At 42.4% G+C, this 25,934-nt stretch overlaps 1 protein-coding gene across 1 annotated transcript in view; it reads left to right on the forward strand.

The window, feature by feature from the left end:
* Window positions 1-25,934, forward strand: part of Myo3b (myosin IIIB) — a 408,256-nt gene that overhangs the window by 136,584 nt on the left and 245,738 nt on the right. The window contains exon 9 of the mRNA NM_001393777.1: window positions 19,604-19,669. Within this exon, the coding sequence (NP_001380706.1) occupies window positions 19,604-19,669 (66 nt within the window). The remainder of the gene's footprint in view (window positions 1-19,603; window positions 19,670-25,934) is intronic.

Consider the following 25,934-nt stretch of genomic DNA (forward strand, 5'->3'; position numbering starts at 1 on the left):
TATATGTGGGCTTTCTGTTGTTTTTGTTGTTATTGAAGACCAGCCTTAGTCCGTGGAGATTGGATAGGATGCATGACATTATTTCAATCTTCTTGTATCTGTTGAGGCCTGTTTTGTGACTGATTATATAGTCAATTTTGGAGAAGGTACCATGAGGTGCTGAGAAGAAGGTATATTCTTTTGTTTTAGGATGAAATGTTCTATAGATTTCTGTTAGGTCCATTTGGTTCATAACTTCTGTTAGTTTCACTGTGTCTCTGTTTAGTTTCTGTTTCCATGATCTGTCCATTGATGAGAGTGGGGTGTTGAAATCACCCACTGTTATTGTGTGAAATGCAATGTCGGCTTTGAGCTTTAGTAAACTTTTTTTATGAATGTGGGTGCACTTCCATTTGTAGCATAGATATTCAGAATTGAGAGTTCATCTTGGTGAATTTTTCCTTTGATGAGTATGAAGTGTCCTGCCTTAACTTTTTTGATAACTTTTGGTTGAAAGTCAATTTTATTCAATATTAGAATGACTACTCCAACTTGTTTCTTGGGACTATTTGCTTGTTAATTTTTTCCCAGCCTTTTACTCTAAGGAAATGTCTGTCTCTGTCACTGAGTTGTGTTTCCTGTACGCAGCAAAATTCTGGGTCCTGTTTAAGTATCCAGTCTATTAGTCAATGTCTTTTTATTAGGGAATTGAATCCATTGACATTGAGAGATATTAGGGGCCAACGATTATTGTTTCCTATTATTTTTATTGTTAGAGGTGGAATTCTATTTGTGTGATTATCTTCTTTTGGTTTAGTTGAAAGAAGATTACTTTCTTGCTTTTTCTAGGATGTAGTTTTCCTCCTGGTGTTGGAGTTTTCCATCTCTTATCCTTTGTACATCTGGATTTGTGGAAAGATACTGCGTAAATTTGGTTTTGTCGTGGAATATCTTGGCTTCTGCATCTATGGTAATCGAGAGTTTTGCTAGGTATAGTAGCCTGGGCTGGCGTTTGTGTTCTCTTAGGGCCTATAGGACATCTGCCCAGGATCTTCTAGTTTTTATAGTCGCTGTTGAAAAGTCTGGAGTAATTCTGATAGGTCTACCTTTATATATTATTTGACATTTTCCCCTTACTGCTTTTAATATTCTTTCTTTCTTTAATGCAGTTTGTGTTTTGACTATTATGTGCTAGGAGGAGTTTCTTTTCTGGTTCAATCTATTTGGAGTTCCGTAGGCTTCTTGTATGTTCATGGGCATCTCTTTCTTTAAGTTAGGAAAGTTTTCTTCTATAATTTTGTTGAAGATATTTGCTGGACTTTAAAGTTGGGAATCTTTGCTCTCTTGTATACCTATTATTTTTAGGTTTGATCTTTTCATTGTGTCCTAGATTTCCTGGATATTTTGGGTTAGAATCTTTTTGCCTTTTCTTTGACTGTTGTGTCAATGTTTTCTATGTTATCTTCTGCCTCTGAGATTCTCTCTTCTATCTCTTGTATTCTGTTGGTGATGCTTGCATCTCTGTCTCTTAATTTCTTTCCTAAGTTTTCTATCTCCAGGGTTGTCTCCCTTCCTGATTTCTTTATTGTTTCTCTTTCCATTTTTAAATCCTGGATTGTTTTGTTCAATTCCTTCACCTGTTTGGTTGTGTTTTCATGTAATTCTTTAAGGAATTTTTATGTTTCCTCTTTAAGGACTTCTACCTGTTTACCTGTGTTGTCCTGTATTTCTTTAAGGGAATTTATTTATGTCCTTCTTTAAGTCTTCTAATGTCATTATGAGATGTGATTTTAAGTCAGAATCTTGTTTTTCCAGTGTGTTGGGGTATCTAAGACTTGCTGTGGTTGGAGAATTAGGTTCTGAAGATGCCAAATGGCCTTGGTTTCTGTTGCTTAGGTTCTCGTATTTGCCTCTCATTATCTGGTTATCTCTGTGCTTGCTGGTCTTTCTGACAGTGGCTTGACCTTCCTGTAAGTCTATGTGTCAGCATTCCTGGGAGACCAGCTCTCTCTCAGTGGGATTTGGGTACTGAGAGCTGTGGCACAGGGTCAGCTCTGGGCACAGACAGCATATTTGTAGTTTAATAACTTATCAAGGATGTTGACTACCCAAGGATGTTGGCAGCTTCTTGAGATTTCTAATATTTCTGATAGTTCCAAAACTCTCTATGTGTGCCTGCCTTGCTCCGTTTGGTTGTGATACCCGTGTTCGTGGCTTTTCCCTAATGCCAGGAGAGCACAGCATTATAATGAATTCAGTACTTATGGTCACATTCTAATTTCCTTAAGCACCTCCATCTTGAACAGCCCTGTGAGTCCAGAGGTTTGTAATGTAGTTGAGGAGCTGTGATGAGGGGCTGTGAGAAAGCCATCTGTTTGAGGGAACTGCTGAATACATTCTCGACTCCGAAGGTAGAACTATTCGTCCAAACCAAGACCTAAAATAGCTGGCTTTGGAGACCTGGCTTGACTTTACTTTGTAGAAAGATGGGGCCATTTGAGGGTAATTGGATGGAAACATGGGCCTTGGGTGGCATTTATACAGATAACATTTTTGCTTATTGAGTATAGCTGCTGGACTCGGCTTTGTTTAAAGCATGGGAGTAATAGGTTCAAATTAAGGAAAGCTACTTAGATGGAATAGCAGGGAAGTTTTCCTAATGAAGAGATCTGATAGACCATGGAGTAGTCTTCCCCAGGAAGGCTGGTCTCATTGAGATGTGCTTATTTACCAAGGAACGAAATAGTCCCCTGTTGGATGCATCCTGGCTCATTTCCATTTCAGTTTGTGACTTTGATTTAATTGGAAAAGTATCTCACATCTGTTGTTGGCTACCTTAAGTTGTGCCTTTCAAATTCGAGTGGTGTCAGAAGTACTTAATGAGCTTGTTACAATGCAGGTTCTTCATCCCTGTCCTTAGATTCAGCCATAATCTGGGCATGTTCATGTCTTCCACACCTCCTGAGTGATTTTGATGTAGATGTACTATAAATTGTGCTTCGAAAGTACTGTTAAAATTGCTTTAGGAAGGCCCCACCTTTTATGGTAAGTATGTCCATGCATTTTGATTTAGCCCTTATTCCTGACCCCATAGTCCACTCACCTACTCACCAGAGACCCTTTCTCTTTATAGACAGGATGCAATGTTTGCTGAGAGGCTAGAAGCTGCTAAGAAAAAAGGCCTCCTCCGAGAAGCAACATCTTTATTCAATTGGCATTCTCTGTGCTTCTTGGGAAATGGTGTGGCAATAGTACTCAAAACTCTATAGTACATTAATAGTTATTAAATAAGATATGGTAAGGCAGGTCTGAGAAGCATTGAGGAAAAACAAAAGCAACAAGATTTCTCTGCTGCAGGTTCCCAGACTCTTTATTATAAAATCTTCACTATTTCTTAAATGTTTTAGCCACTGAATTTTATATGAATTCACTGGAAAACTTAATGGATTAAAAGCAAGAAAACCCAGTTTGCAAGCAAAGTTCCTTACTCAAATAGCTAAGTGGAGTCAGATGTGTAACTTATGTGCTTTAACCTTGCTCCCTCCTCTCTGAATTGAGAATCATCATATCACCTTATCTGTTAAAAGACAGCCTGGTCATTTTGAGAATCGAATCAAATACATTTGGAATAGTGCTCTGTAGAATACAGGGTGGTTCGTTGTTACTGGGAAACTTTCCGGTTGTTGTATTCATGATTAGAGACTGGGCAGTTTATCTTTGTCTTTGCTTAGTTAGACTTTCTGTAGACTGTAAGTAGGACTGAAAATTCAACTCTGCTTGGTTCACCATGATTTATATTAATAACTAACAAATAGCAGAACACTGCTTACAGGGTCAGTCTACAGATACATATAGATTCGACTGTTTACTATAATCCTGGGTACTTTTGCCTTTGTTAATATATAAAGAGTTTCCACCAACTCCCAATAGTCATAGACCGGGGGGGGGGAGAGGGAGACAAGCCTTTAACACATAGAAGTAGGCTAGAAATATCATGTGCCAAGTTTGTTATCTAGTGACCTTACTGCTGTAACAACATAGTCTAGAGAAACAAGAGACATACACAAACATATTGGAACTTGAGAGAAATACTGAAGGGTCAAGTATGTCTGAGGTTCATCTCTTATTTCTGATTTCAAGTTTGGGGCACAAAACTTAATTGAGATTATATTTGTTACCAATGACACAGTCCTATATCAACAGTTAGAATAGTAAAGTGTTAGTTACTTAAGCCTTACTTTACATTGAATAATTGGCATATTATCTAAACTAATTCTCAAACTGTTAACCTCTTAAACTATTAATCTATTAAAATCTATTAAACTATTAATCTCTTCATTTTATAGATGAGAATTTTAAGACAGAGAGAAGTCAAGTGTGCTGCTTGGGTTCACACACCAATGAATGGTGTCCACGAAACTTGTCTTCAGGGCTATGTGTATCTTCACTGTGCTGTGCTCATACCATTGCAGCATCACTAGCCATGAAAAGTTCAGTAACTGAAATTAAACAGAAATCTCATAGAGCACTCAGCAGATATGTCTATGGAAATGAATCTGAAGAACACAGGAACAATGAAAAAAGAGTCACAAAAACATATGAAACACTGTTGTACATTCTAATGTGCATGTAAATGGTATTTCAGAAGGAGAAGAGATATATGAATGTGTGAAAATATGTATTTTTACTATGTATATAAAGAATATGGGTTAAAACAACCAAAATTTGTTGAAAACAGTAGTAGTCTTCAGAAACAAAAAGTAAAGGTGTCTTAAGAAGTATTCTATTGGTGTGAAAAGATACCATAACCACAACAATTCTCATAAAAGAAAGCATTTAACTGGGGCTGGGTTACAGTTTCAGAATTTAGTCTATTATCATCATGGCAGGAAGCGCACGGGTAGACTCAGTGCTGGAAAGGTAGTTATGAGTTCTATATCCAGATTGGCAGGCAGCAGGAAGAGAGAGACGCTGGACCTGGCTTGAGCATTTTGAAATCTCAAAGCCCCATCCTTAGTGACACACTTTGACCAATAAGGTCATATATCCTAATAGTGCTACTCCCTGGTGACCAAGCATTCAAATCTATAAGCCAGTGGGTTGGGGGGAGCATTCTTATTCAAACTACCACATTAATACAACAAAACTAACAGCAATACATACCATAGTTAAACTAGAGGATATCTTGATACTGACAAGGGAAAACACCTAGTCAATCACAGAGAAACATCAATATAATTAATGTCTAAGCTTTCACGTGAAAATTGAAATCAGAAGGCAGTGTGATATGATCAAAATCTTGTAAATATTTGACCACCAAGAATTTTATACCTAGCAAAATTATCCTTTAACCAATGAGTAAGGGAAAGATAATCTCAGTCTCAAATAAACAAGGACAAAAATTTTTTATTACTTGACCTGCCTTGCAAGAAATGCTGAAGATTATGGCCACTAATATTCACAGTAAAGGCTAAGAGACTGAGGGTACAGAAAATGAAAGACATGTGGGCCAGAATAAAAGACTATGTAAATAATTTCTTCTCATTTTTCTCTATTAGTTTCTTTAAAATACTGCACTTTATAAAGCAAAATTATGTTGAGCATAGTGGCTCAAACATTTAATCTCAGCACTTGGGGGACAGAAACAGACAGACCTCTGTGAATTCAAAGCCAGCCTGCTCTACATGTTGAGTTCTAGGATAGCCAGCCCTACAAAGTGAGACCCTGTCTCAAGCAAAACAAAAACAAACAAACAAACAAAAAAACAAAAATAATCAAAGACGAAAAACAAAAATAAAAATTACAGCACCAAACGTTTAACAGTAAGCAATATTGAATTCACAACAAAAAATGTTAAGTTAATCCAAGAAAGGTACTTTTTAATAATAATATTTTATAACGAAGATGTAAAAACGTGTCTATTTATGGCATTACAGCATTAAAACAAGCAGTACAAGAACATTAATGTTGGTTACAGATATTATTTAATGAACTTTCTCTTGTTCCATGAATGATATACTTAAAGAATTGATAAAAAGTAAGCAAAATGAATATTTTGTGAATTTTCAGTAGAATTTTGAAATGAGAAGTATTCTCTATTTTTGAGCAGCAGAGTTTAAGATTTTATTCACAAATACTTGTTTCTCTATAATTATAAAGTCACAACATATATCATTCCTAAGTACATTATATTTATAGTACACAAAAACTTGAATTTTTTAAATATTTATTTTGTATATATGTATCTTGCCTCTGTGTGTGTGTGTGTGTGTGTGTGTGTGTGTGTGTGTGTGTGTGTTTGTGTGATGTGTGTTACTGGTGCCCTCAGAGGTAAGGAAAGGGAGTTGGATCTCCTGGAACTGGAGTTAAGTATGGCTGTGAAGTATCATGGGGGTACTGGGAACCAAATCCAGGTTCTCCACAAGAACAGTAAGTGTTCTCAAATACTGAGCCATTTTTCCAGCCCTTGGAACAGTAAAAATATTTTTAAAATACCTTTATCTGTATACACACATAAACACCTCACATATACACACACTCACATACATGCCTCTGTAAGGCTTGAAGTGAGTCTTAACTACCCATCAAGTGAGACAGGAGAACTGAGTTCGATGCAAATGCAAGAGGGGTCGATCCTCAATCAGTCCCTCATGGTGAGTGACTAGAAGGCAACCCCAAATGGCTATAACAAGCAGTTTTTATACTTTCTAGGGGTACAGGTTACATTAGCAAGGTAACAGTTTAACTTATTGGCTAAGCATATTGACCTTTGAATCTATTGGCTAGCAAGCATACGACATGCATTCAAACTTTATCTGGGACCAGAGGGTCAGGTAACTAATCAGTCAGTACATTCTGCGTTTTTTCAAGAAAGTCCCTGCTCCTCCCAAGAACTGTAGGTGAAGAATGGAACTTGGCCTAGCCTTGACCCAAGGCAGGAAACTGGTACTTGACCTAATCTTGAACTGTGGGTATAAGGCTGTCAAAAGCCCCTAGGATCCTTCACCTCCACATACCCCTATTCCCCACATGTACATCACACACACACACACACACACACACACACACACACACAAAGATTACAGAGGCTGTAAAGATATATTCAAATTCTAAACATAATGCTAATATAGACAATACTCTCTGGCCACAGTGCAATAAAGCTAGAAAGAAATACAAAAAATCAAGGTCACCACTTGGGAACTTCCTTTAACAGCTCAAGCTGGAAGAAAGTCTCTGTGGAAATCGAAGAGATAGAAAAAAAATATTAAAATGCTGCATATCAGGGTTAAGCAATAGTTAAAGCAGAGATCAGAGGCAAATTCGTAGCCTCAAATACTTGTATTAATGTTGAAGAAAGATAGTTAATTAGCCTGAGCAATTAGAATTTTTAAAAAGGAGAGGATATAAGAAGACAGAAATGGAAATTAATGAAGCAATATTATAAAAACAGTAGGGGCAAGGTACAGATCATGGGCTTTTATGGATTAAAAAAATAGATGTATTACCAGCCATATTAAGAAAAAAAAGTAAATATAAACTTATAAATAAATGTGCGGGAAATTTAAAAAACTGTGCAGAACTCCTTAGCTGAAAGGGTCACAAATGAGTGTGAACACTGAATGAATTGAGTGGCTTTTGTACGGCCATCATTTAGCAGAAGGAAGGCTACAGACAAACAAGAAAGAAGCACAGTGTACTAAACTAGGATGCAGCGTCAGCTCCGCTCAGGGCTGCCTGAGACCTTGTCAGCAGAGGGTCCTCAGGGGGCACTCTCCATGTTCAATATCTTTCTGATGAGCTGAGAAGCAGGATACCTTTCTCTGTTTGCTGACTATGCTTTCGAAATACATTTGCAGGCCTCCCGCTTTCCTGCTAAGAGAGTAGCCTCCCCACTGACCCAACCCCCCTATCCCGTCTTACCCCTGACCCGGAGGACATACGGATTAACTTTCGAAAAGGAATTGGTAAAATAATATAAACTCATCTGTATGTCTCCAGCATCCCTCTCCAAGATGTCTATCCCTTGAAAGGGTTGCTAGGCAACCAGGTAGAAAAATGGCTGAAGCCCTTGGAAAGGGAAGACATATTTATAATGTCAGAAAAAATAAATGCGGCTTTCCTCACTGGGACCTCCTTTACAAAGTGCCAGGACTTTCAGCATGGTCTATTTAGTTCGGATGATTGCAATTGACCTTGAGGCCCACGAGAACAATAGGCCATAATCTGGCCCTGAGAGGTTACCACACAAGCCACTTGGTAGAGAAGGGTGTGTCTCTGGCGCCAATTGCCTCTGAAAAGGGCCATGCATAGTGGGTCCTGCTGGGTCAGCTTCTCTGTGGAGTGTGCATAGTGTGCAGTGTTCGGTGTCACGGTCTTTAGATCCAGAGACCCCTGCTAATGGCCACACTTCGCAGTAAAGAGTGCTGTTCTGCCTCCCCTGACGTCTGCCACAGTCCGCTGATTTTAAATGGAGCCTGCCTGTGCTTTGGTGGGCGTTGGCGTGGCGTGTTGTCTCTGGTGACCTGGGCTCAGATTGCTCCGAGGAACTTCCTACCCAGTGTGCGAGCCAGGGACTGCTCGTGGTAGCAGGTGTTAACGCTCATCTGCTAATTTTGCCCATTAGAGACAATGTGGCCAGATCTGATGGTCCAATCTGTTCATTTGAGGTTTGCCCTGATTTTTCCTGTCTACGACGCGTTGCTAACTTTATGGAAACAATAAAGAAGGAATGGGCACGCAATCTGCCGTTTGAATGGATTTGCTTTGCTGGGGAGCAAGATCTATAGCAGCCAATTTCTTCTTTTTTTTTTTTTTTTTTTTTTTTTTTTGTCTATTACAAATGTATTAACAACGAGTTGTAATTAGATGTGTGGCTTTGCCTTTGCGAACTAATGGTGCGAGGTGATCCTTGACGTTGGTCTGATTCAGGTAAAAATGACCTATTTGGTTTCACCAGCTGTGACGTTAGGGAGCCAGAAATGAAAGAAAAAAAATGTACCACGCAACAGATAAATACGTGTTCATCTCACACTGCACCCCAAAGTATTCTTTTGTTTATAGACTGCCGTGTTCGTGATCTGGGCACTGCTAAGCTTAAGTAACTGGGATGACAGGTCACCTGGTTTCCGTGTCCTGTTGACATCACGCATGACATGAATTGCTCTAGCAGAAACTGAAAAACAAGGTACCTCATTAGCCTAGAGGGATCCCCAGGCTGGCGCAGAGGCTGTAAGTGCGCAGTTCAGTTGAGTTGCTTGTGTTTGGAGCTGGCCAGACCGTCACCAACTTCTGCATTTTCTCAGGGCTTCCATTCCCTTATCTGTGAAGCCGGGGACCTGTTTATTTGCACGGTGGGGTCTGTGTGTCGGCAGAATGCTTACGGGTAGTAAGCTCTGAAGGGATGTTAGTTAATATTGTCATTGCTCAGAATCCAGAAATAGCATTAAATCTGCAGGGGTAAAAATAGTTTACAGGAAAGCCTGAGGTTTGGCTACAAGGACACGGAACCATTGTCAGTCCTCATCAGCTTCTTCCCAACCAGCTAACAACATTCACAGTGACAGTGAAAAAAAAAAAAAAAAACCCCAGGACAGAAGGGTCTTCCCTTCTGTGGCCAAGATCCTGATACTAGAGCTTTGAAGCACCTTGATTTTCATTGACTCCTTTTCTTTCCTATGATGAAAGAAATCTTAGAGGTCAAGGGACGAGAGAGAAGAGGGAAGTGGGGGAGACAGAGAGAGAGAAAGAGACAGAGATAAAGAGACAGACAGACAGACAGACAGACAGACAGACAGACACACACACACACACACACACACACACACACACACACACACACACAGAATGACCTGTGGTCATCTGGCTGATCCCTGAGCCTTTACATTTTTTCCTCACTGCCATCTACCTCTAGGACAGTTTTGGCCACTAAAGGGGTCTGATGGGCTGCCTCCCAGAATGGTCCATTCTAATAAAGAGCTGCCAGGATAGAAAGCAGTGAGTCTTAATGAGGAAATTTTATGCGCCATGACAAGACAGATTTTTAAGGCTTTCTAACTGGGAGGAGAGGGGTCTCTACAGTCTCTTCATTACATCTTAAGCATGGATGTCAGGACCTAGAGGACTGGTTCACTCTGCGCTTGAAGTGCCTGTTGTGATCCAGGAGCTGAAATTCTTCAGATCAGGTGCCCGGCCACAGCACTCTGGCCTCTGTCTCATCTCTCCTCCACTTCCTACCCAAACCAGGAGACAAGTTCTTACTGTCCTTCAGCTCAAGGCTCCCCACTGCTCTGCTTTGTGGACTTGAAGGATTTCTCAGCTGTGGGTCAGATGCAAAGCTTTGTCACCAGAGGGCGTTGGAAGGTCACTGCAGGAGGAAAGGCCACTGGTCTCTTATTTTTCCCTTGATGCTGTTCCCTTTAGCTCTCTGTGACATTTGAACACCCTCTGGTACTCACCTCCCAATAAGGCCGCTGCCTGGGGAGCCAGGACACTTTGGTAGGCAGCTTCTCCTGATTGCCAGCCCTGCCTTGTGTGTTCTAAAGAGAACTTTCAGTTACCAGGGGCCACTGTCGAATCCTTCCCAGTGGGGGCTGGATCTCAGCTGGGGTGTGGATAAGGTGGTTGGACCGTTTTCCTTCTTACTAGAGGTAGCAGCTGCTCTCAGCTCCTATTCATTCCATGTTCTTTAACGTTCTCATTACTTTTGTGCATTTAATCCTGTGCCGTCAGCATCTCTCTGTTCAAACTACTCTTGAGTGGACCCAAACGGATGGATTGAAGGGGGGGTCCCGAGGTGGTTTCTGCACATGGTAAGTTTGGGGAGGAGGAGGACAGGCAGAGAATCCTCTGTTTCTCCATGCAATCTGCCTGCAGCTTGCTTGGTCTCAGCAGAGCAAGCTTAGTGGCCAGAGCTCTGCAGCAACTGAGGTACGTAGAGTGGCCCAGCTCAGCCCAATGGTCAATGGCTGTCAAACTTTGCCTTGCAATCTGAGAAAGCCCTCTTAGTAAAGCTGTATCCTCCAAGGTCAGTTCACCCGGTGACAACAGTGAAGTATGAGCCTACCTGCTGACTGTTCTCCTTGTTCCACAGTTGTTTCTCAGACCAGGCGAGTGCTGTCCCTGCCTCTGTGGTTTTCAGATGAAGAATTTAAATACCACACTACTGGGGAGAGCCACCAGCGCTTGGGGAATCACAGTGTGTCACAGGCCTTGCTTGGCCTATCCTCGTCCTCTGCTGTATTACCAGGCTTTCATTCTACTTGATGTAAAGTTAATTTCTCGTAAGAGGCTAATCTAACTAGGGAGTGATGCTTATATCCAGACTGCTTAGACATGGCAGCACAATTCACCTTTACAGTGTATAATTCTAAGAAACCCACATATATAATTATGAATTTAATGATTAGGAGATATGTAGAGAGCATGATTTGAACCATGCTTCTTTAAAGTCAAAATGTGTACGTGTGAGTGTGTGTGTGTGTGTGTGTGTGCGCGGGTGTGTGTGATCATGTGCACAGGAGGTCACAAGTAGTAGATGTTCACTGTCTTCCTCAATTGCTTTGCACCTTATTTTTTGAGACAGTTTGCTCATTTTTCCTGCAGCTCACCAGTTCAGATAGGTCAGTGGGTTCTAGAGATCTGGAAGGCTCCAAGCCCTGGAGCACTGAGGTTACAGACATGTGCTAGTGTGCCTGTCTTTTATGTGGGTGTGGGAATCTGAACTCGGCTTCTCATGCTTGAGTGGTAGGCACTTTATCGATATTAAGCCGTCTCCTCAGCCCTCAGAGTCATAAATTCTTAAAGAATCATGTTTGTGGAGGGCTGGCGTAATGTCTCAATGGTTCCCTTGCCTTGTTCTCAAGACTTATGACTTGAGTTCGATCCGTGGAACCTACATGGTAGAAGAGAAATGTTGACTCCAGCAAGCCATCCTTCCACCACCACATGTGTCATGACTCTCTCTCTCCCTCTCCCTCTCCCTCTCTCTCTTTTCTCTCCCTACCTCTCTCTCTAATACACACCCCTAATTTTAATAATTAAACAAAAAACTGTGTGTGGAAAAGAACAGGGTTTTTTGCTCCTAGTTGTGTGAAGGACTGTGTAAGAGAAAGGTCATTACCTAGCCCTGAGGCAAGGTCTAGTTCTCTATCCCATTGGACAGTAGCAGTTGGATATGATGGTGTTGCTGAGTTCTTGTTGAAGGAGAAAATTAAAGAACAGATGCCAGCCAATGACCACTTTGGCTCAAACGGCAAGTTGCACACCAGCCTGTCCCTCTGCGGTATCTATGGATACAGCGTTTACTCTCACCTCCACTTTGCCCACATTGCGCACACATGGCCGAACTGCTTATGTGTCCTGTGCTCTTGTATGTTATGTAAGGAGAGTACAGTGAGGAATGAGGTTTGCGTGGTTTTTGAGAGAATGAGAAACATCACTTATGATTTTTGGGAATTGACATGCAGGGTAGTGGATTAAATGAAGTTTGGGGACCCTTTCACCCCACATCCTCACCCCACACCCTCACACCCTGTCTTTAGCACAGGGCTGGGGTAATGTTAACTGCTCTAAGTGTGAGGTTCTGAGGTGACTTGAGGCTGACTCACCCAGAACTCAAAGCCAGAGGAAGTGAAGTCTGTGTCACTTCCTGACTCTTCAGTGATTAAGAATGGGCTCACTGGGAGCCATGCACGCTGATGGAGTAACTTTACATTTTAATGATTATAGCCTAACATTGCAGATGACATTGCTTAAGGAACAGGGTGAACCATATTACTAAGAATGAGAATCCGGGTGCATTAGCTCACTCTCTCTTCCACCGCAGCATTCAGGAGGTGGAGGAGGGAAGATCAGAAGCCCAAGGTCATCCTTGGCTACACAAGGGACCTGAGGCCAGCCTGGCACACATGAGAACTTGTGAAGCCAATAAGAGTTATTAGAATCAGTGCAGCACAGCGGTGCACTGTGTGAACATCCCAGCACTTAGGAGATCAAGTTCCAGGTCAACACAGGCAACAGAGGAAAACTTGGTCTCAACTCCCATCATCTTCCCTGCAATAGGGAGAAAAGAGAAAGAACAAACAAGCTTGACACTTCCTAAGTACACACTCTTAGCTCCTTCCTCAGTCCCAACTATTGTTGTGGAAAAAGTTGTCATAGATAGTACCATAAAACTTGTACTTAGGCGGTGGTGGCCTACAAGTGACATGGCTCTGGTGCCATTTGTCTGGACTTCCTTCCAGGTGCCTCCTTCCCACCTAGTGTGCTCTCAAACATCTTCCCCTCTGCTTTTCCCTGAGTAATAGATGTGATAATCAAGTCTTTCTAATGGCTGCAGTATTTATCACAGACACCTTTCCCACCCTGGAGCAATTGTTCACTCTTTTTTTTTTTTTTTATTAACTTGAGTATTTCTTATATACATTTCAAGTGTTATTCCCTTTCCCGGTTTCCGGGCAAACATCCCCCTCCCCCCTCCCCTTCCTTATGGGTGTTCCCCTCCCAACCCTCCCTGTTGTTCACTCTTGATGATGGGACGGTTTACCACGAGATTGAGTTTTTGCATCATCCAGTCTTGAGTTTAAAGGAGTGACTTCAACTATTTCTTTGAAATTTTGGACTTAATCTCCTTTGGCATAATTGTAGCCTATGTAAGTTTTGAACAGATCTCGGCCTGTGTCATGTGGGTTGAGCTTACTGGTCAGGCTCTTGCAAGTGGCAAGAATGCCATGGTAGGGTTCAAACCTTGATGCCGGTGGGTTTGAGCATCTCTAGTCACCATTTACAGTGCATTCTCTGGTGCTGTGGAGTTCTGTGCTTCCTCTACTCTGGAATTGCTCACTGAGTTATCTCCAGAAGACCAGGCAGGCAATGTTAGCTCTCTCAGAATTTAAGTTTCTTCATAGGATCAAGTGTTTTCCAGTGAGAACTGTTCATTATCAAAAAGACTTTCTTTTAAAAATTAATTATTTATTTGTGTGTATGAATGTGTGTGTGTGTGTGTGTGTGTGTGTGTGTGTGTGTGTGTGTGTGTGTGTAGATTAGAGGACAATTTTGTAGAGTCGTTTCACTCCTTCGATCTTTATGTGGGTTCCAAGGATTGAACTCAGAAGTACCTTTACCCACTAAGCCATTTTTGCCAGCCCCAAAGAAGCCTTTAAAAGTTAGAAACCACGGGTGACATATAAATTATATGTCATTATAAATTATAATTATAAATTACTTCAACATTATAAATTACTTCAACTTTCTTATATCCAGAAAAATAGAGTTAATCTACATATCTACCAATAGGTGAGTGGCTAAATAAACTATGAGGTGCCTACATTGTGGGTCATTATTGAGGTATGGAGTTGACATGAGATGAATTTTAATTTGAATTTCAGGATGAAAAAAGTAAAGAGCCAGGCCATTTCTACTGCCAGAAAACTATAGACAGGAAAGTTTGTACATCATAAACTATACTGTACTTCGATGCTTACAGCACAAACACCAGAACATATATATTTAGAGCTACTGTAATAAATGCACATAAAAGGCCTAAAGAAAGAACGCTCACTATACTACCATAGGTGGAGGCTGGGGTTAGGCGTTGGAGTTGGGGAATCTTGTTTTTTACTCTATTATTCCTGTATTAGAGGGATTCGTTATATAGTAAAGTGGAATCATATAATATGAATAAATGTAAACATTTAAAAAGAATTAAGTTTGAACATACAAGATGCAATTTAGGGCAAAAAAAAGCCACTTTGAGTAGAATTGGGGTGTGATACTGAGGAACCAGATACAGGCACAAGCCGAACTATTTAACTCCATTAATGGGCTCTACTAATTGTAATCAGAATGGCAGATCCAAGGCTGTAGTTAACACTCTCCCAACGGTTTGATTGCACCCAAATGTCTTGGTTTATTGCTTTTATGAGTAAATAAGAAGAATCCCTTCTGAACACATGGTGAGGTATTTAACTGTATGTTAGCTACAACTAGGGATCATACTTCATTTTTTTATCTTCCTCTCTGTGTGCTCCCCCGACTCTCTGCAATATCTCCTCCTTTGCAAACAGCTGTATGAGCTCTCTGCTTAGGACATGCCTCGAAATTCACAGAGCCCAGGAGACCCAGCAAAATAAATTTGGTCTCGTGGGGGGACCTCTCTCCGCACCCTTCTTGCTGAACATGTTTCCTGGTTTTGACAACTTCGTTTTGTACCTTCTTGAGGGTTGCTTGTTAATTGGTTTCTGTCATTTTTTTGCATACATGTTCACTTAATTCATCTCCCAAAGTATCAGACTCTTCATGAATAGAAAACAGTGGCATATATAGACATTGAAGAAAGAAATGTCTTAACTTAAAGCCTGACTTATCACTTTTTCTAGATATTTTAGAGAGAGACAAAGGAGGTTTTGTTTGTTTGTTTGTTTTTGTTTTTGTTTTTGGTAGGGTTTTATTTCTATGTGGTTTTTGTTTGTATTTTTGTTTTGTTTTTGTTTGTTTGGGTGTTTTTTTAAAAGAGTAAGAGAGGATCAATACATAGTTAGGCAAGTTAGGAGGTAGGGAAGACCTAGGAGGAATTGGGCAGGAAAATACATGCTAAAAGTATAATGTATAAATATTTTTCAATAAAAATAACTAATAAATACCAACTCAATTAAAAGGTGAGGCATGGAGTGATGAGACAGGGTCTCACTGGGTAGTCAAGGTTGACCTCCAACTCATTATCCTAACTTCTGGGATTATAGACAAGCACCATCATCCTAGTTGGAAATTTTTGGAAGCTGTATTTTCCCCACCTGTGAAAGCAAATAGATGCTTCTGATTTTTCAGGATTTGGAGGTGGCAAGGTGACCTGCAAAATGAAACATTTGGCAAGAGCTCTCATGGAGAATCATTTAATGTAACTCATATTAGTCTTTTCCTTCTGTCTCCAGCCCACCACGAGATTGTATATAATGGACCGAGGTCAGTAATGTCTACATTAGGGCTTAAGTCATTGTTTATAATTATTGAATACTGTGGTAGTTTGTATTGATTATCAATTGGCTGAGTATTTAGTCATGTTTGGAGACAAATCTGTAGACAGGTCTTTGAGGTATTAACTTGATCAGGATCACTGACATAGGAAGATACTTCCTTCTTACCCCACCCCCATCCCTGATGGCACCACTACCACCCACTGTGGGCAGCATCATTCCCTAGGCTGGTGTCCTGGATTATATAGAAAGGAGAAACCTTATATAGAAAGGTGAGCACCAGAAACTGTCATTCTCTGCTTCCTGACTGGGGATACAATGAGGCCAGCTTCTTCTTACTCTTACTACCATGCTCTCCTTGCCACAGTGGACTGTCCTTCAAACTGTGGGCCCACGTAAACCCTCCATTTCTTAAGTTGCTATTGCCAGGTGTTTTGTTGCAGCAACAAGATAAGTAACAAACAGATATGTTTGAGGATGTGAGTATATTTGTGCTTCTAAAGTGCAGACTGAGGATTATTGGGTCAAGTTCCACTCGAGTCAGCATTCTTTCCTTTAATATCCCCCTGCTTACTGTGAATAACTTACTTGGAATCTGCTTTCATTCAAGAGAGCTATTCTGTGCTTTATTAGTTACTGTACTACTTCAGGGGCCAGGTTATATCTATTCCTGGCACTATTTCTTACTTAACAACATACGTGTATTTATTCATATAGTCACTTATTTATCAAAAATTTAAAGACTATGGTATCTGGCTCAATGGTTAAGAATATGAGCTGCTCTTTCAGAGGACCTGGTTTCAATTCTCAGCACCCACATTGTGGTTCACAAACGATTGTACTTCTAGTCCGGAGGTATTTGACACCCTCTTCCAGCTTCTGAGGCACCAGCACACGTATGTTACAAAGACCTACAGGCAGGCAAAACATTCATGAACACAGAAATAAATAAGTAAAGTTTAAAAAAACCTACAGAATGCTATTGTATTAATCATGATAGATAAGCATGAAGGATGAACAAGAGCCCACTCGGTTGGCAAATTGTAGAGATCCCCCATGTCCAATGGTTCTGAGGTGTTAAAGGAGAGAACCTGTTGGGAGCTGCAGGCTCAGGCTGGAGGACATGGTTTGAAATGGGATGGGTAGCTAAGAAAGATAACATACATTAAGTAAAGGAGTGGAGATCTGATCATGCTGGAAGCATGGCTCTGCAAAGACGTTTGAGCCAGGATATAGCAAGGTCAAATGTGTATGTTATAAGCAAATTCTCACCACTGGACACCAGCTGGACTGCACAGAGTGAAATGGTGGGGAGGAGGAAGCAGAGGCTCCCGAGATGACGGATGGCTGATTTGTTACATGAAAGAGGAACTCAGAAGTAGAATAGAGAGGACATGGTGCTTGATGGATGTATTCCGTCTCTGTTATTATCATAGCAAATTACCCTGAACTTCGCAGCTTAAAACAATCCAAATTTATTATCTCACAGTCCCGTAGCTTGGAAATCTGACGTGACTCCACTAGGCTAAAAGCACGCAGTCAGCAGGGCTGTGCACTTTCCCTAAGGCTTGGGGAATAATTTGCTTTCTCGCTCCCTCAGGTCGTAAGTATAATTCAGCTCCTTGTGTATATAGAACTGAGGATCCCTCTTTTTTTCTGAGTAACAGTTGGGGCTCAGCTCCACATTGCAGGGGGTGCCTGAACTCCCAGCTTCATGGTCCACCTGCCTCATCTTCATAGGCAGCAGGAGAGAGTTGGGTCTCTTTCCCAGTGACTCTTTCTACCTCTTGCTTTGTGTGCATGTATATATATGTGTAAAGGTGTGTGTGTGTGTGTGTGTGTGTGTGTGTGTGTGTGCCAGAGATAAACCTCCTGGAGCTTTAGTGCTGTCTGTGACCTTGAACTTTCTTTATAGTTTAATTTTAGCTACAAACCTCAGGCATGGAGGGGGACCAAGTTCAAACCGTTGTTTTCCTTCAGAGTCATCTTCATCCTACATTTCATCGAAGTGCCTATAAACTTTATCCAAAGGAGAGCTGGTTATTCTGCGTCGCGGGCCTGCTAGCCCCTTCCAGTCATACACCAGCAGGCCCCAGCACACAGATGCACAGCAGTGAAGAAAAGGGGTAGTGTGTCTCTTCTCTTTGACTAAACTTTTTGGAAACACCATGGAAAATTTTGATTTGTACATCATTGGTCACAATTCAGTCAAGCAGCCACATTGCGCATCATGATGCCTAGGAAATTGTAGTCTTTGTCGTGATAGGAAATGTCAGCACACAAACACTTATGAAATGGGAGGGAAATGGGTATCAAAAGATGTGTTACAACCATGTTATCTGAAACACTTTCTATCTCTAGTTGTTCTTAAAGCTTCTCATGCCTCTGTCCTTGGGAGCTAAGCAGTTTAGAAGCAGTTAGTACTCAAGCAAAACCAAAGATTAAATACAATGGGTTAAACTGTACAGTCATGACTTGGTGTGTGTAGAAATGTTCTTTTATTTGCTGATCTCAGTTTGTCCAACAGTCCTTATTTCCACTAATGACAAGGCCTGTTTACTTGTGGGGTGTGTGTGTGTGTGTGTGTGTGTGTGTGTGCAAGGAAGGGTTGCATGTGTCCATGCGCACTCATGCAGAAGTTGAAGAAAGATGGCTGGTATTTTCCTCTATTGCCTTACACTTAGCTTCTTGAGACAGTCTTTCACTGAACCTGAATCTCACCATTTCAGCTAAGGTGACCACTCAGTAAGCTCCCAGGATGTGCCTGACTCCACTACCCCACTTCTACAACTGGTGTTATAGGCAGGTGTAGCCACCCCTCACTTTTATGTGGGTGTTGGGGATTCAATGCAGGTCCTCTTGCTGGCAGAGCAAGCACCTTCCCCACTGAGCCAAAGCCCCACTTCTGTCTCTTATATGAATTCCCTCTAGGATCTATTAGATACATTCAAGTCTCTTCTATCTTTTCCTCTCTGCTGTATTCTCAGCAGGAGGTGGTCTAGTGAGACCCTTACCTAAGGACTTTCCTGATACTGTTCTGTTCTCATGGATCCCCTGCAATCGGGCTTGGAATATGTCTGCCTTTCTCCAGGAGCGTCTCAGAAGCTGGGGCACTGTTCTGAGGCTCTTGATTTCCCCTCTGCCTATTGCAGAGGTTGGCACGTAGGAAACAGTTGAAATGTGACTGATGCAATCGTGAGTAGGCTTTAGAAGCGTCACATAATTAATTCAAATGGCACCATAATGATCTGAAAACCCTGCATAATTAAAAGTCTATTTCTCCAAGGCCCCAAGCATTATGCTTATAGCTTTCTTACGGCACCCATAATCCTCTGCTCTCAGATACAATGGTTTGTGTGTTTGTCTGGCTGCTCATTAGAGTGTCTACTCCGGAAGCTGCCCCTGCTCTGTGTGCCTCTCACTAGCGCTGAGGTCAGGAGAAAGTGCTCTTCAATCAGGGAAAATGAGTGAGCCCAGGAGGAGGGCCTGGGCCTCTGGGAGTTGCCACAAGGGAATGACTCCTACCTGGGAAGGAACAGAGATTGTTTTCCTCAGATTCTTAGAAGGGCACCCACAAACACCAGTTGATATTTTGTCCTTACCGAACCTCAGTTTACTTTAATGAAAAACATTGCTTCTTTTTTTTTTCCTTTTAGAAACCCTCCACCCACTTTGCTGCACCCGGACAACTGGTGTGAGGAGTTTAACCACTTCATTTCACAGTGAGTACGAGTTCCTGTCTGGACTGCCTGTGCAGCAGCCTCCACCTGTGAGTCCAGAAACCCAGGCTGTGGAACTTGCTCAGTGCTAGCTGAGCCTGCTAGCTATGGCCCAGGGGTTGCTCTAGTAAACAGGTTCAGGAGCCTCTACAGAATCTGAAGAATGAGGACATCCAGTTGATGCACCTGTTACCTGTCCTCATTAGCACATGGGTCACACGTTTCTGCAAACCAGCTCTGTAGAAGAGGGACATCTATAACTGATGTCTACGCTGGGAGCAGGGAGACACAGAAAATTGCAGTCTTTACAGGGATGGCAGCTGGGTCACTGGGCTTTGCTCTAGGATTTTTGCTAAGGGATTAGTTTGCTCAGGCATTAGTTTCCAAGAGGGGAAAGATAGACTTGAAGGCAAGGTGTCCTAACCAATACTCAAGGTATGGAGACCAAGAGGAAAACCTGCTGAATGGTGTGAGGCCCCTGGTGGGAAGCATGCCACTAGGTCACTCCTACTGACACTTAGACTATCGGACCAACAGAGAGACCAAAGAGTGACTCAATGCTGAGATCACGGGTTTGGGGCTTGGCCCTGGGAGAGGGCTACACTGGTACAATTCCATGGAAGACGGAGGAGCTTCAGCTTGAGGGGGCCCTAAAGCCCCATGGGAGGACTCAATGATGGAGGTCATTACCAGACTTTCCCAGATACTAGAGCTGAGAATAGAAGCCCTAACACCCGGCACTTAACAAGAGCTTCAGAGACTATGGGAGTAGAGAGACAATGACCAAAACTGCTGATATATAGGATGTGGGGGGGCACTTTTTTCTTATGAATGCTTATGTGCAGTCTTATCTTCTATAAAGAATTACAGTAACAAATCAAACAGGATCATCCTCCTTAATCACCGTCTACATCTACAGTCTTTACCCATAATCCCTAAATCCAAAGAGCCCTGGAAATAGAAGTTATTTTGCAGTTGAGTCATCCGGCAGCAAAACTTGACCTTATGTGAACTGATCGGGGGTGGGGGGACATGTGCCCTGAACTGATGAGGGGTCATTTATAGTCATTATCTCTCTTCGTGTGAATATTCATGTGTTTCAATGCAGATATTTTCCTATTTGGTGATAGTGTCCTGGCCCAGATCCCTCTGCAACGTTACATAATGTGTAGCAAATGTACCAGTTTGGCTGTCTAAAACTTGGTCAACTTTAGAATTCTAAACATGTTTGACCCCAAAGGAGTTTGTACGAGAGTCTGGGTTTGTATTTCATTTTCATTTCAAATGCAACAGAGTTCAGGGTCCCAAAAATCATTTATTCATTTAATCCCTCCTGGACCCGTGTCATGCCCTTCAGTACAGAAGAGCAGGGGGCAGGGGATCTCAGAGAACACTACCAAGAGACATGGTCTTGGAAGGTGATTGTGAAGTTAGGGGTCAAGGGAAGACTCAGAGAACACTAACAAGACAGGGAGTGCTGGAGGGTGAAGTCCGGGGCCAAGGCTGGAGGACATACCACTGCTCCTCCCCCTATCCCCACCTCCCCGGCTTCAAAACTTTCTTCCCTAACTGCAGAATGAGTGGGATTGCCACAAATCAGAGTGACGGGCTACAGACCCTTGCAAGGTGGACAACATTCATGTGGGAGCCGAGAAAGGATCACTTCTGAGAGCTAGGACCCACAGGAGGAGACAGAGGGAACTGAGGAGCCAAAGACAATTTAGTGGCTTGCACCATGTTTCAGAGCATCATCCCAGAGAGAAGGGGGTTTGGGGGGGTGGGGGGAAAGAAGAGAAGAGAAGAGAAGAGAAGAGAAGAGAAGAGAAGAGAAGAGAAGAGCAGAGCAGAGAAGAGAAGCAGAGCAGAGCAGAGCAGAGCAGAGCAGAGAAGAGAAGAGAAGAGAAGAGAAGAGAAGAGAAGAGAAGAGAAGAGAAGAGAAGAGAAGAGCAGAGAAGAGATCTGGATCCAAAGAATTTCCCTTACATTCCATTGCTGTACGGATAACCTTGACCAACCTTCTCTGAAGCTGGCCTAGAAAAATCTATTACATATTCACACATACACCTTCCCATTCCACCCTGCTGCAAAGATGTGATTGGACTCACAAGTTCAGCTTACGTGTCCTTTTCTCAAGAGTATGGTTGTATTCTTGAACCAGCAGTCAGTGCTGCTTCTGTGAATGCAGGATGAGTTCCGAGGCTGATAGCAAGTGGACACTGTCAGGGTTGTGCTTGCTATGAGTATCTCCCTATTCTTTGTTTCTGTCTGACAAGCCCCATGGCATGCCAATTCTAATCTGGTTATGTTTTCCAACTTTGGTGTTTCCAGTGGTGCTTATCCCAAGTTACTTTAGATCTTGAAAGGTCTGGAACCCTGGAAAGGAGAGCATGGAAAACAATGCCTTTGAGTGTGGAGGTTTGAATAAAAATGCTGCCCCCATAGGCTTCATAGGGAGTGGCACTATTAGGAGGTGCGGCCCTGTCAGAGGAAGTGTATCTCTGAGGGTAGGCTCTGAGGTCTCCAATGCTCAAGCCAGGCCCAGTGTGACTTTTCTTCCTGCTTCTTGGGGATGCAGATGAACTCTCAGCTCCTTCTCTAGTAACCACGTCTGCCGTGCTTCCTGTCATGATAACGGACTGAGCCTCTGAAACTGTAAGCCAGCCCAGTTAAATGTTAAGAATTTATAAGAATTGCCATGGTCATGGTGTCTCTTCACAGCAATAAAACTCTAACTAAGACGAACACAGAAAACAATCAGGAGCAAAGAAAGAAGGACATTGTAATGAAAACACTGAGGGACAGATAGACCCTGGCAATTTGTAATGAGCTAGAAAGGCAAATGGAAATTGGGTGATTATGTGTTTTATTATTAATTTGAGATATGAAAATATGTCATCACTCTTCCCTAATATATTCCCTCACCCCTCTCCATCTTTGATACTGAGAATTGAGCCTAAGACCTCAGACATGCTAGGAATGTTCTCTACCTTTGAGCTCTGTCAGTCATCAAGTTGCTCAGACTGGCTGCAATGCACTCTGGAATCTAGGCAGGTCTTGAATTTGTGATTCTCCTGTCTCAGCCTCCCAAGTAGCTGGCATTATAGGTCTATGCCACCAGGCCCAGGGATCTTCTCTTTCTTCAATGTATTGTCTTATTTCCTCTCTAGTGAAAATACTACATCTGGTCCCGAGTTCTTTCTTGACCACGCACCTCCAATCCTATTTTCTCCATAGCATCTAAGATTCTTCAACCCTGTATTCTTCTATACTCTTTTCAGTCATAAAGCTGAACACTGAAGACTGACCATTACATTCCACATCTTGGGTTAGCATGATGGTTAGCTTTGACTGTCAACTTCACTCGACCTAGAGTCATCTGGGAAGACAGTTTCAATGAGGGATTGTCTACATTTGGTTGGCCTGTAGGCATGCCTGTGGGGGGAGGGGCGGGATTGTCTTAATTAAGTTAATCAGTGTGGGAAGACCTGGCCCACTGTGAGCAGCACCATTCCCTTGGCAGGGGATCCTGAACTACGTAAGAGTGGAGCACAAATCAAAACCAGCACAAATAAGCAAGCAAGTGACCATCCAAGTATCCCTTTTCCCTCTGCTCTTGACTGTGGATAGGATGTGACAAGCTGATTTAAGCTCCTGCTGCTGTAAATGTCCCACACTATCTCCTGGATTGTTATCAAAAACAAATCTTTTCTCCCCCACATTGCTTAGTAACAGAAATGAAACAGATAGAAACCTGCCTGTCATTTCCAAACACTGCCGCCCCCACAGGGTTTCATATATCTCAGGCTGCTCTCAAAGTTGGATAAGTAGCTAGTGATGGCCTTAGCTTTCTTATCCTGAGTACAAGACATGTACTGCTGTGTCCATTCTATGTAAGTGCTGGAGATGCTTACCAACTCTGCCTCATCCCTCGCCCCATCTTTTGTCTTTGTAGATGAGACTGCCTGCTCTAGCCTGTTATCGCTCAGCTACCAAATGCACTATGACCAAATGTGATTTCATTAGGCTTATTCAAATCTGCAGCTAACTGTAAACAGTGGCACACGTACATTTGGAATGTCTATTTAGAGAGCTTCCGTTTGCTTTTATACTTATCAGCTCGTGCTGAGAAAAACAAATGGGGAATCAACACCTCCCAACTATAAGCTTTTCATCATTGGAGTTACTAGTTGGGAAAGACAATTCTGAGAGTTTAAAAGTGGAATCATTCAGATAACTGATCCATTTCCCTTTATAGAACAAGTCACGAGGGTAACTGTAGATTTGCTTTATAAATAAACAAGGCTAGAAATAATCTTCTTTAAAAAAACTACTTTCTTTTTTACAATGTGTGTGTGCTTTGGGTATGTGAGTGCAGGGGGCATTGGAGGCCAGAAGAGGGCGTCAGATCCCCTGAAGCTAGAGGTACAGGCAGTTGTGAGCTGCCGGATGTGGATGCTGGGAACTGAACTCTGGTTCCCTGCAAGAGCTGTGTGCGTTCTTATCCTCTGAGCTATCTCTTTAGCCTGACTAGAAATACCTATTTTTGTTATTTGATTGCTTTTTTGTTTGTTTGTTTGTTTGTTTGCTCGCTTGTTTTTCAAGACATGGTTTCTCTGTTTACCCTTAGCTGTCCTGGAACTTGCTCTGTTGACCAGGCTGGCCTTAAACTCAGAGATCCACCTGCCTCTGCCTCCTGAGTACTGAGATTGAAGATATGTACTACCATGACCCAGTTTAAGTTTCTCCTCTGTCTCTGTCTGTCTGTCTGTCTGTCTCTCTCTCTCTGTCTCTCTCTGTCTCTCTCTGTCTGTCTGTCTCTCTGTCTCTGTCTCTGTCTCTCTCTCTGTCTGTCTCTCTGTCTGTCTCTCTCTCTGTCTGTCTGTCTCTCTGTCTCTCTCTCTGTCTCTCTGTTTCTCAGATTTATTTATTTGTGAATTTTATGTATATGGATGTTTTGTCTCCACATCAGAAGAAGGAATCGGATCCCATGGGACTACAGATAGTTACAGACTGTTGTGAGCCACCATGTGGTTGCTGGGACTTGAACTCAGGACCTCTGGAAGAGCAGCCAGTGCTCTTAACCGCTGAGCTTTAACATACTTTGATACCCTGCTGCCATGTGACCTCTGAACCAAAGTGGATTCATCACTGAGGATCTTAATGTGTGACTTTTCTCATTGCTGTAATAAAACACCTATAAGAAGCACCTTAAAGGAGGAAAGGTTATTTGGGCTCATGGTTCTGGGATCTGGTCCATCATGGAGGAGGGCTTCGTCTGTGTGGTGGGAATCTGCAGCAGCTTCTCATTCCACAACTCTGATCAAGAAGCAGAGAATGCTCAGCTAGAGGTGGGGCTGGCTAAAATCCGGGCCCACACACCAGTGACCCAGTTCTTCTAGAGAGTCCCCATGTTCAAAAGGCTTTACAACCTCCCCTCCAAAGTACCGTTAGCTGCAGACAAAGCATTCAAAACACATGACCTGTGGGACGCACAGACATGTGCGTCTGGGACACTGGAACTGCTTACCAGAGGACTGGAGGACATAGTGTGGCATCTGGCTGCTGCCTGTAGCTGAGTACACGGGGGCAGGGATGCTGAGAAATGCTGAGATCATGTTTTTCAGATTCGTTTCAGCCTCCTTATTTGGAGACAGCAAGGAGAAAAGAAAAGAAGTGGGGAAAAGGCCTAAAAGCCTAAAATCCTACTAGATTCTGTCTTGGAGTTAAAAATGAGAAAAAGGGAGGCCCCCATAACCCTGGCTGGTTCTGAACCTTGGCTGTTGGTGATAATTGACTCATTTATATGAGTTAGTTACACATTTGTCAAAGCACGCCTCCTGACAGCTTAGTTATGATAAATTAAACACGGGACTCGCATAAATTCTGCGCCGCTCTTTATCCACGTGCTGGGACCCTGCCTGATGTTTTTTGTCACCGCCATAATAAGTGGCTGGCTTTGCTGCGATTTCATTATCGGCCCTTTCCCCAACGGCTGGAGATATTTGCATAACAAGTCTATCTGGTTCCAGTACCTGCCAGACTTCTACTTTGCTGAGAGGCTCCCTGCAGAAGTAGCCTTTTGATAAGATAACAGTAATTTTCATTCCTGGAACTTCACCTTGCTCCCCGGGGAGGCCGCCTCTCCCCTTTAAGCTCAACCTAATTTAAGGCCTTTGGTCTAACTAGTACTATCTCAACCAGAAGGTATTTGTCTCTCATGCTTTTGAGGTTGTAGTAGGAGTTTCAGGACATTAGTAGGTTTGAGGTG

Source organism: Rattus norvegicus, chromosome 3 (assembly GCF_036323735.1).
Source record: "Rattus norvegicus strain BN/NHsdMcwi chromosome 3, GRCr8, whole genome shotgun sequence".
In the NCBI taxonomy this organism is placed as follows: Eukaryota; Metazoa; Chordata; class Mammalia; order Rodentia; family Muridae; genus Rattus; species Rattus norvegicus.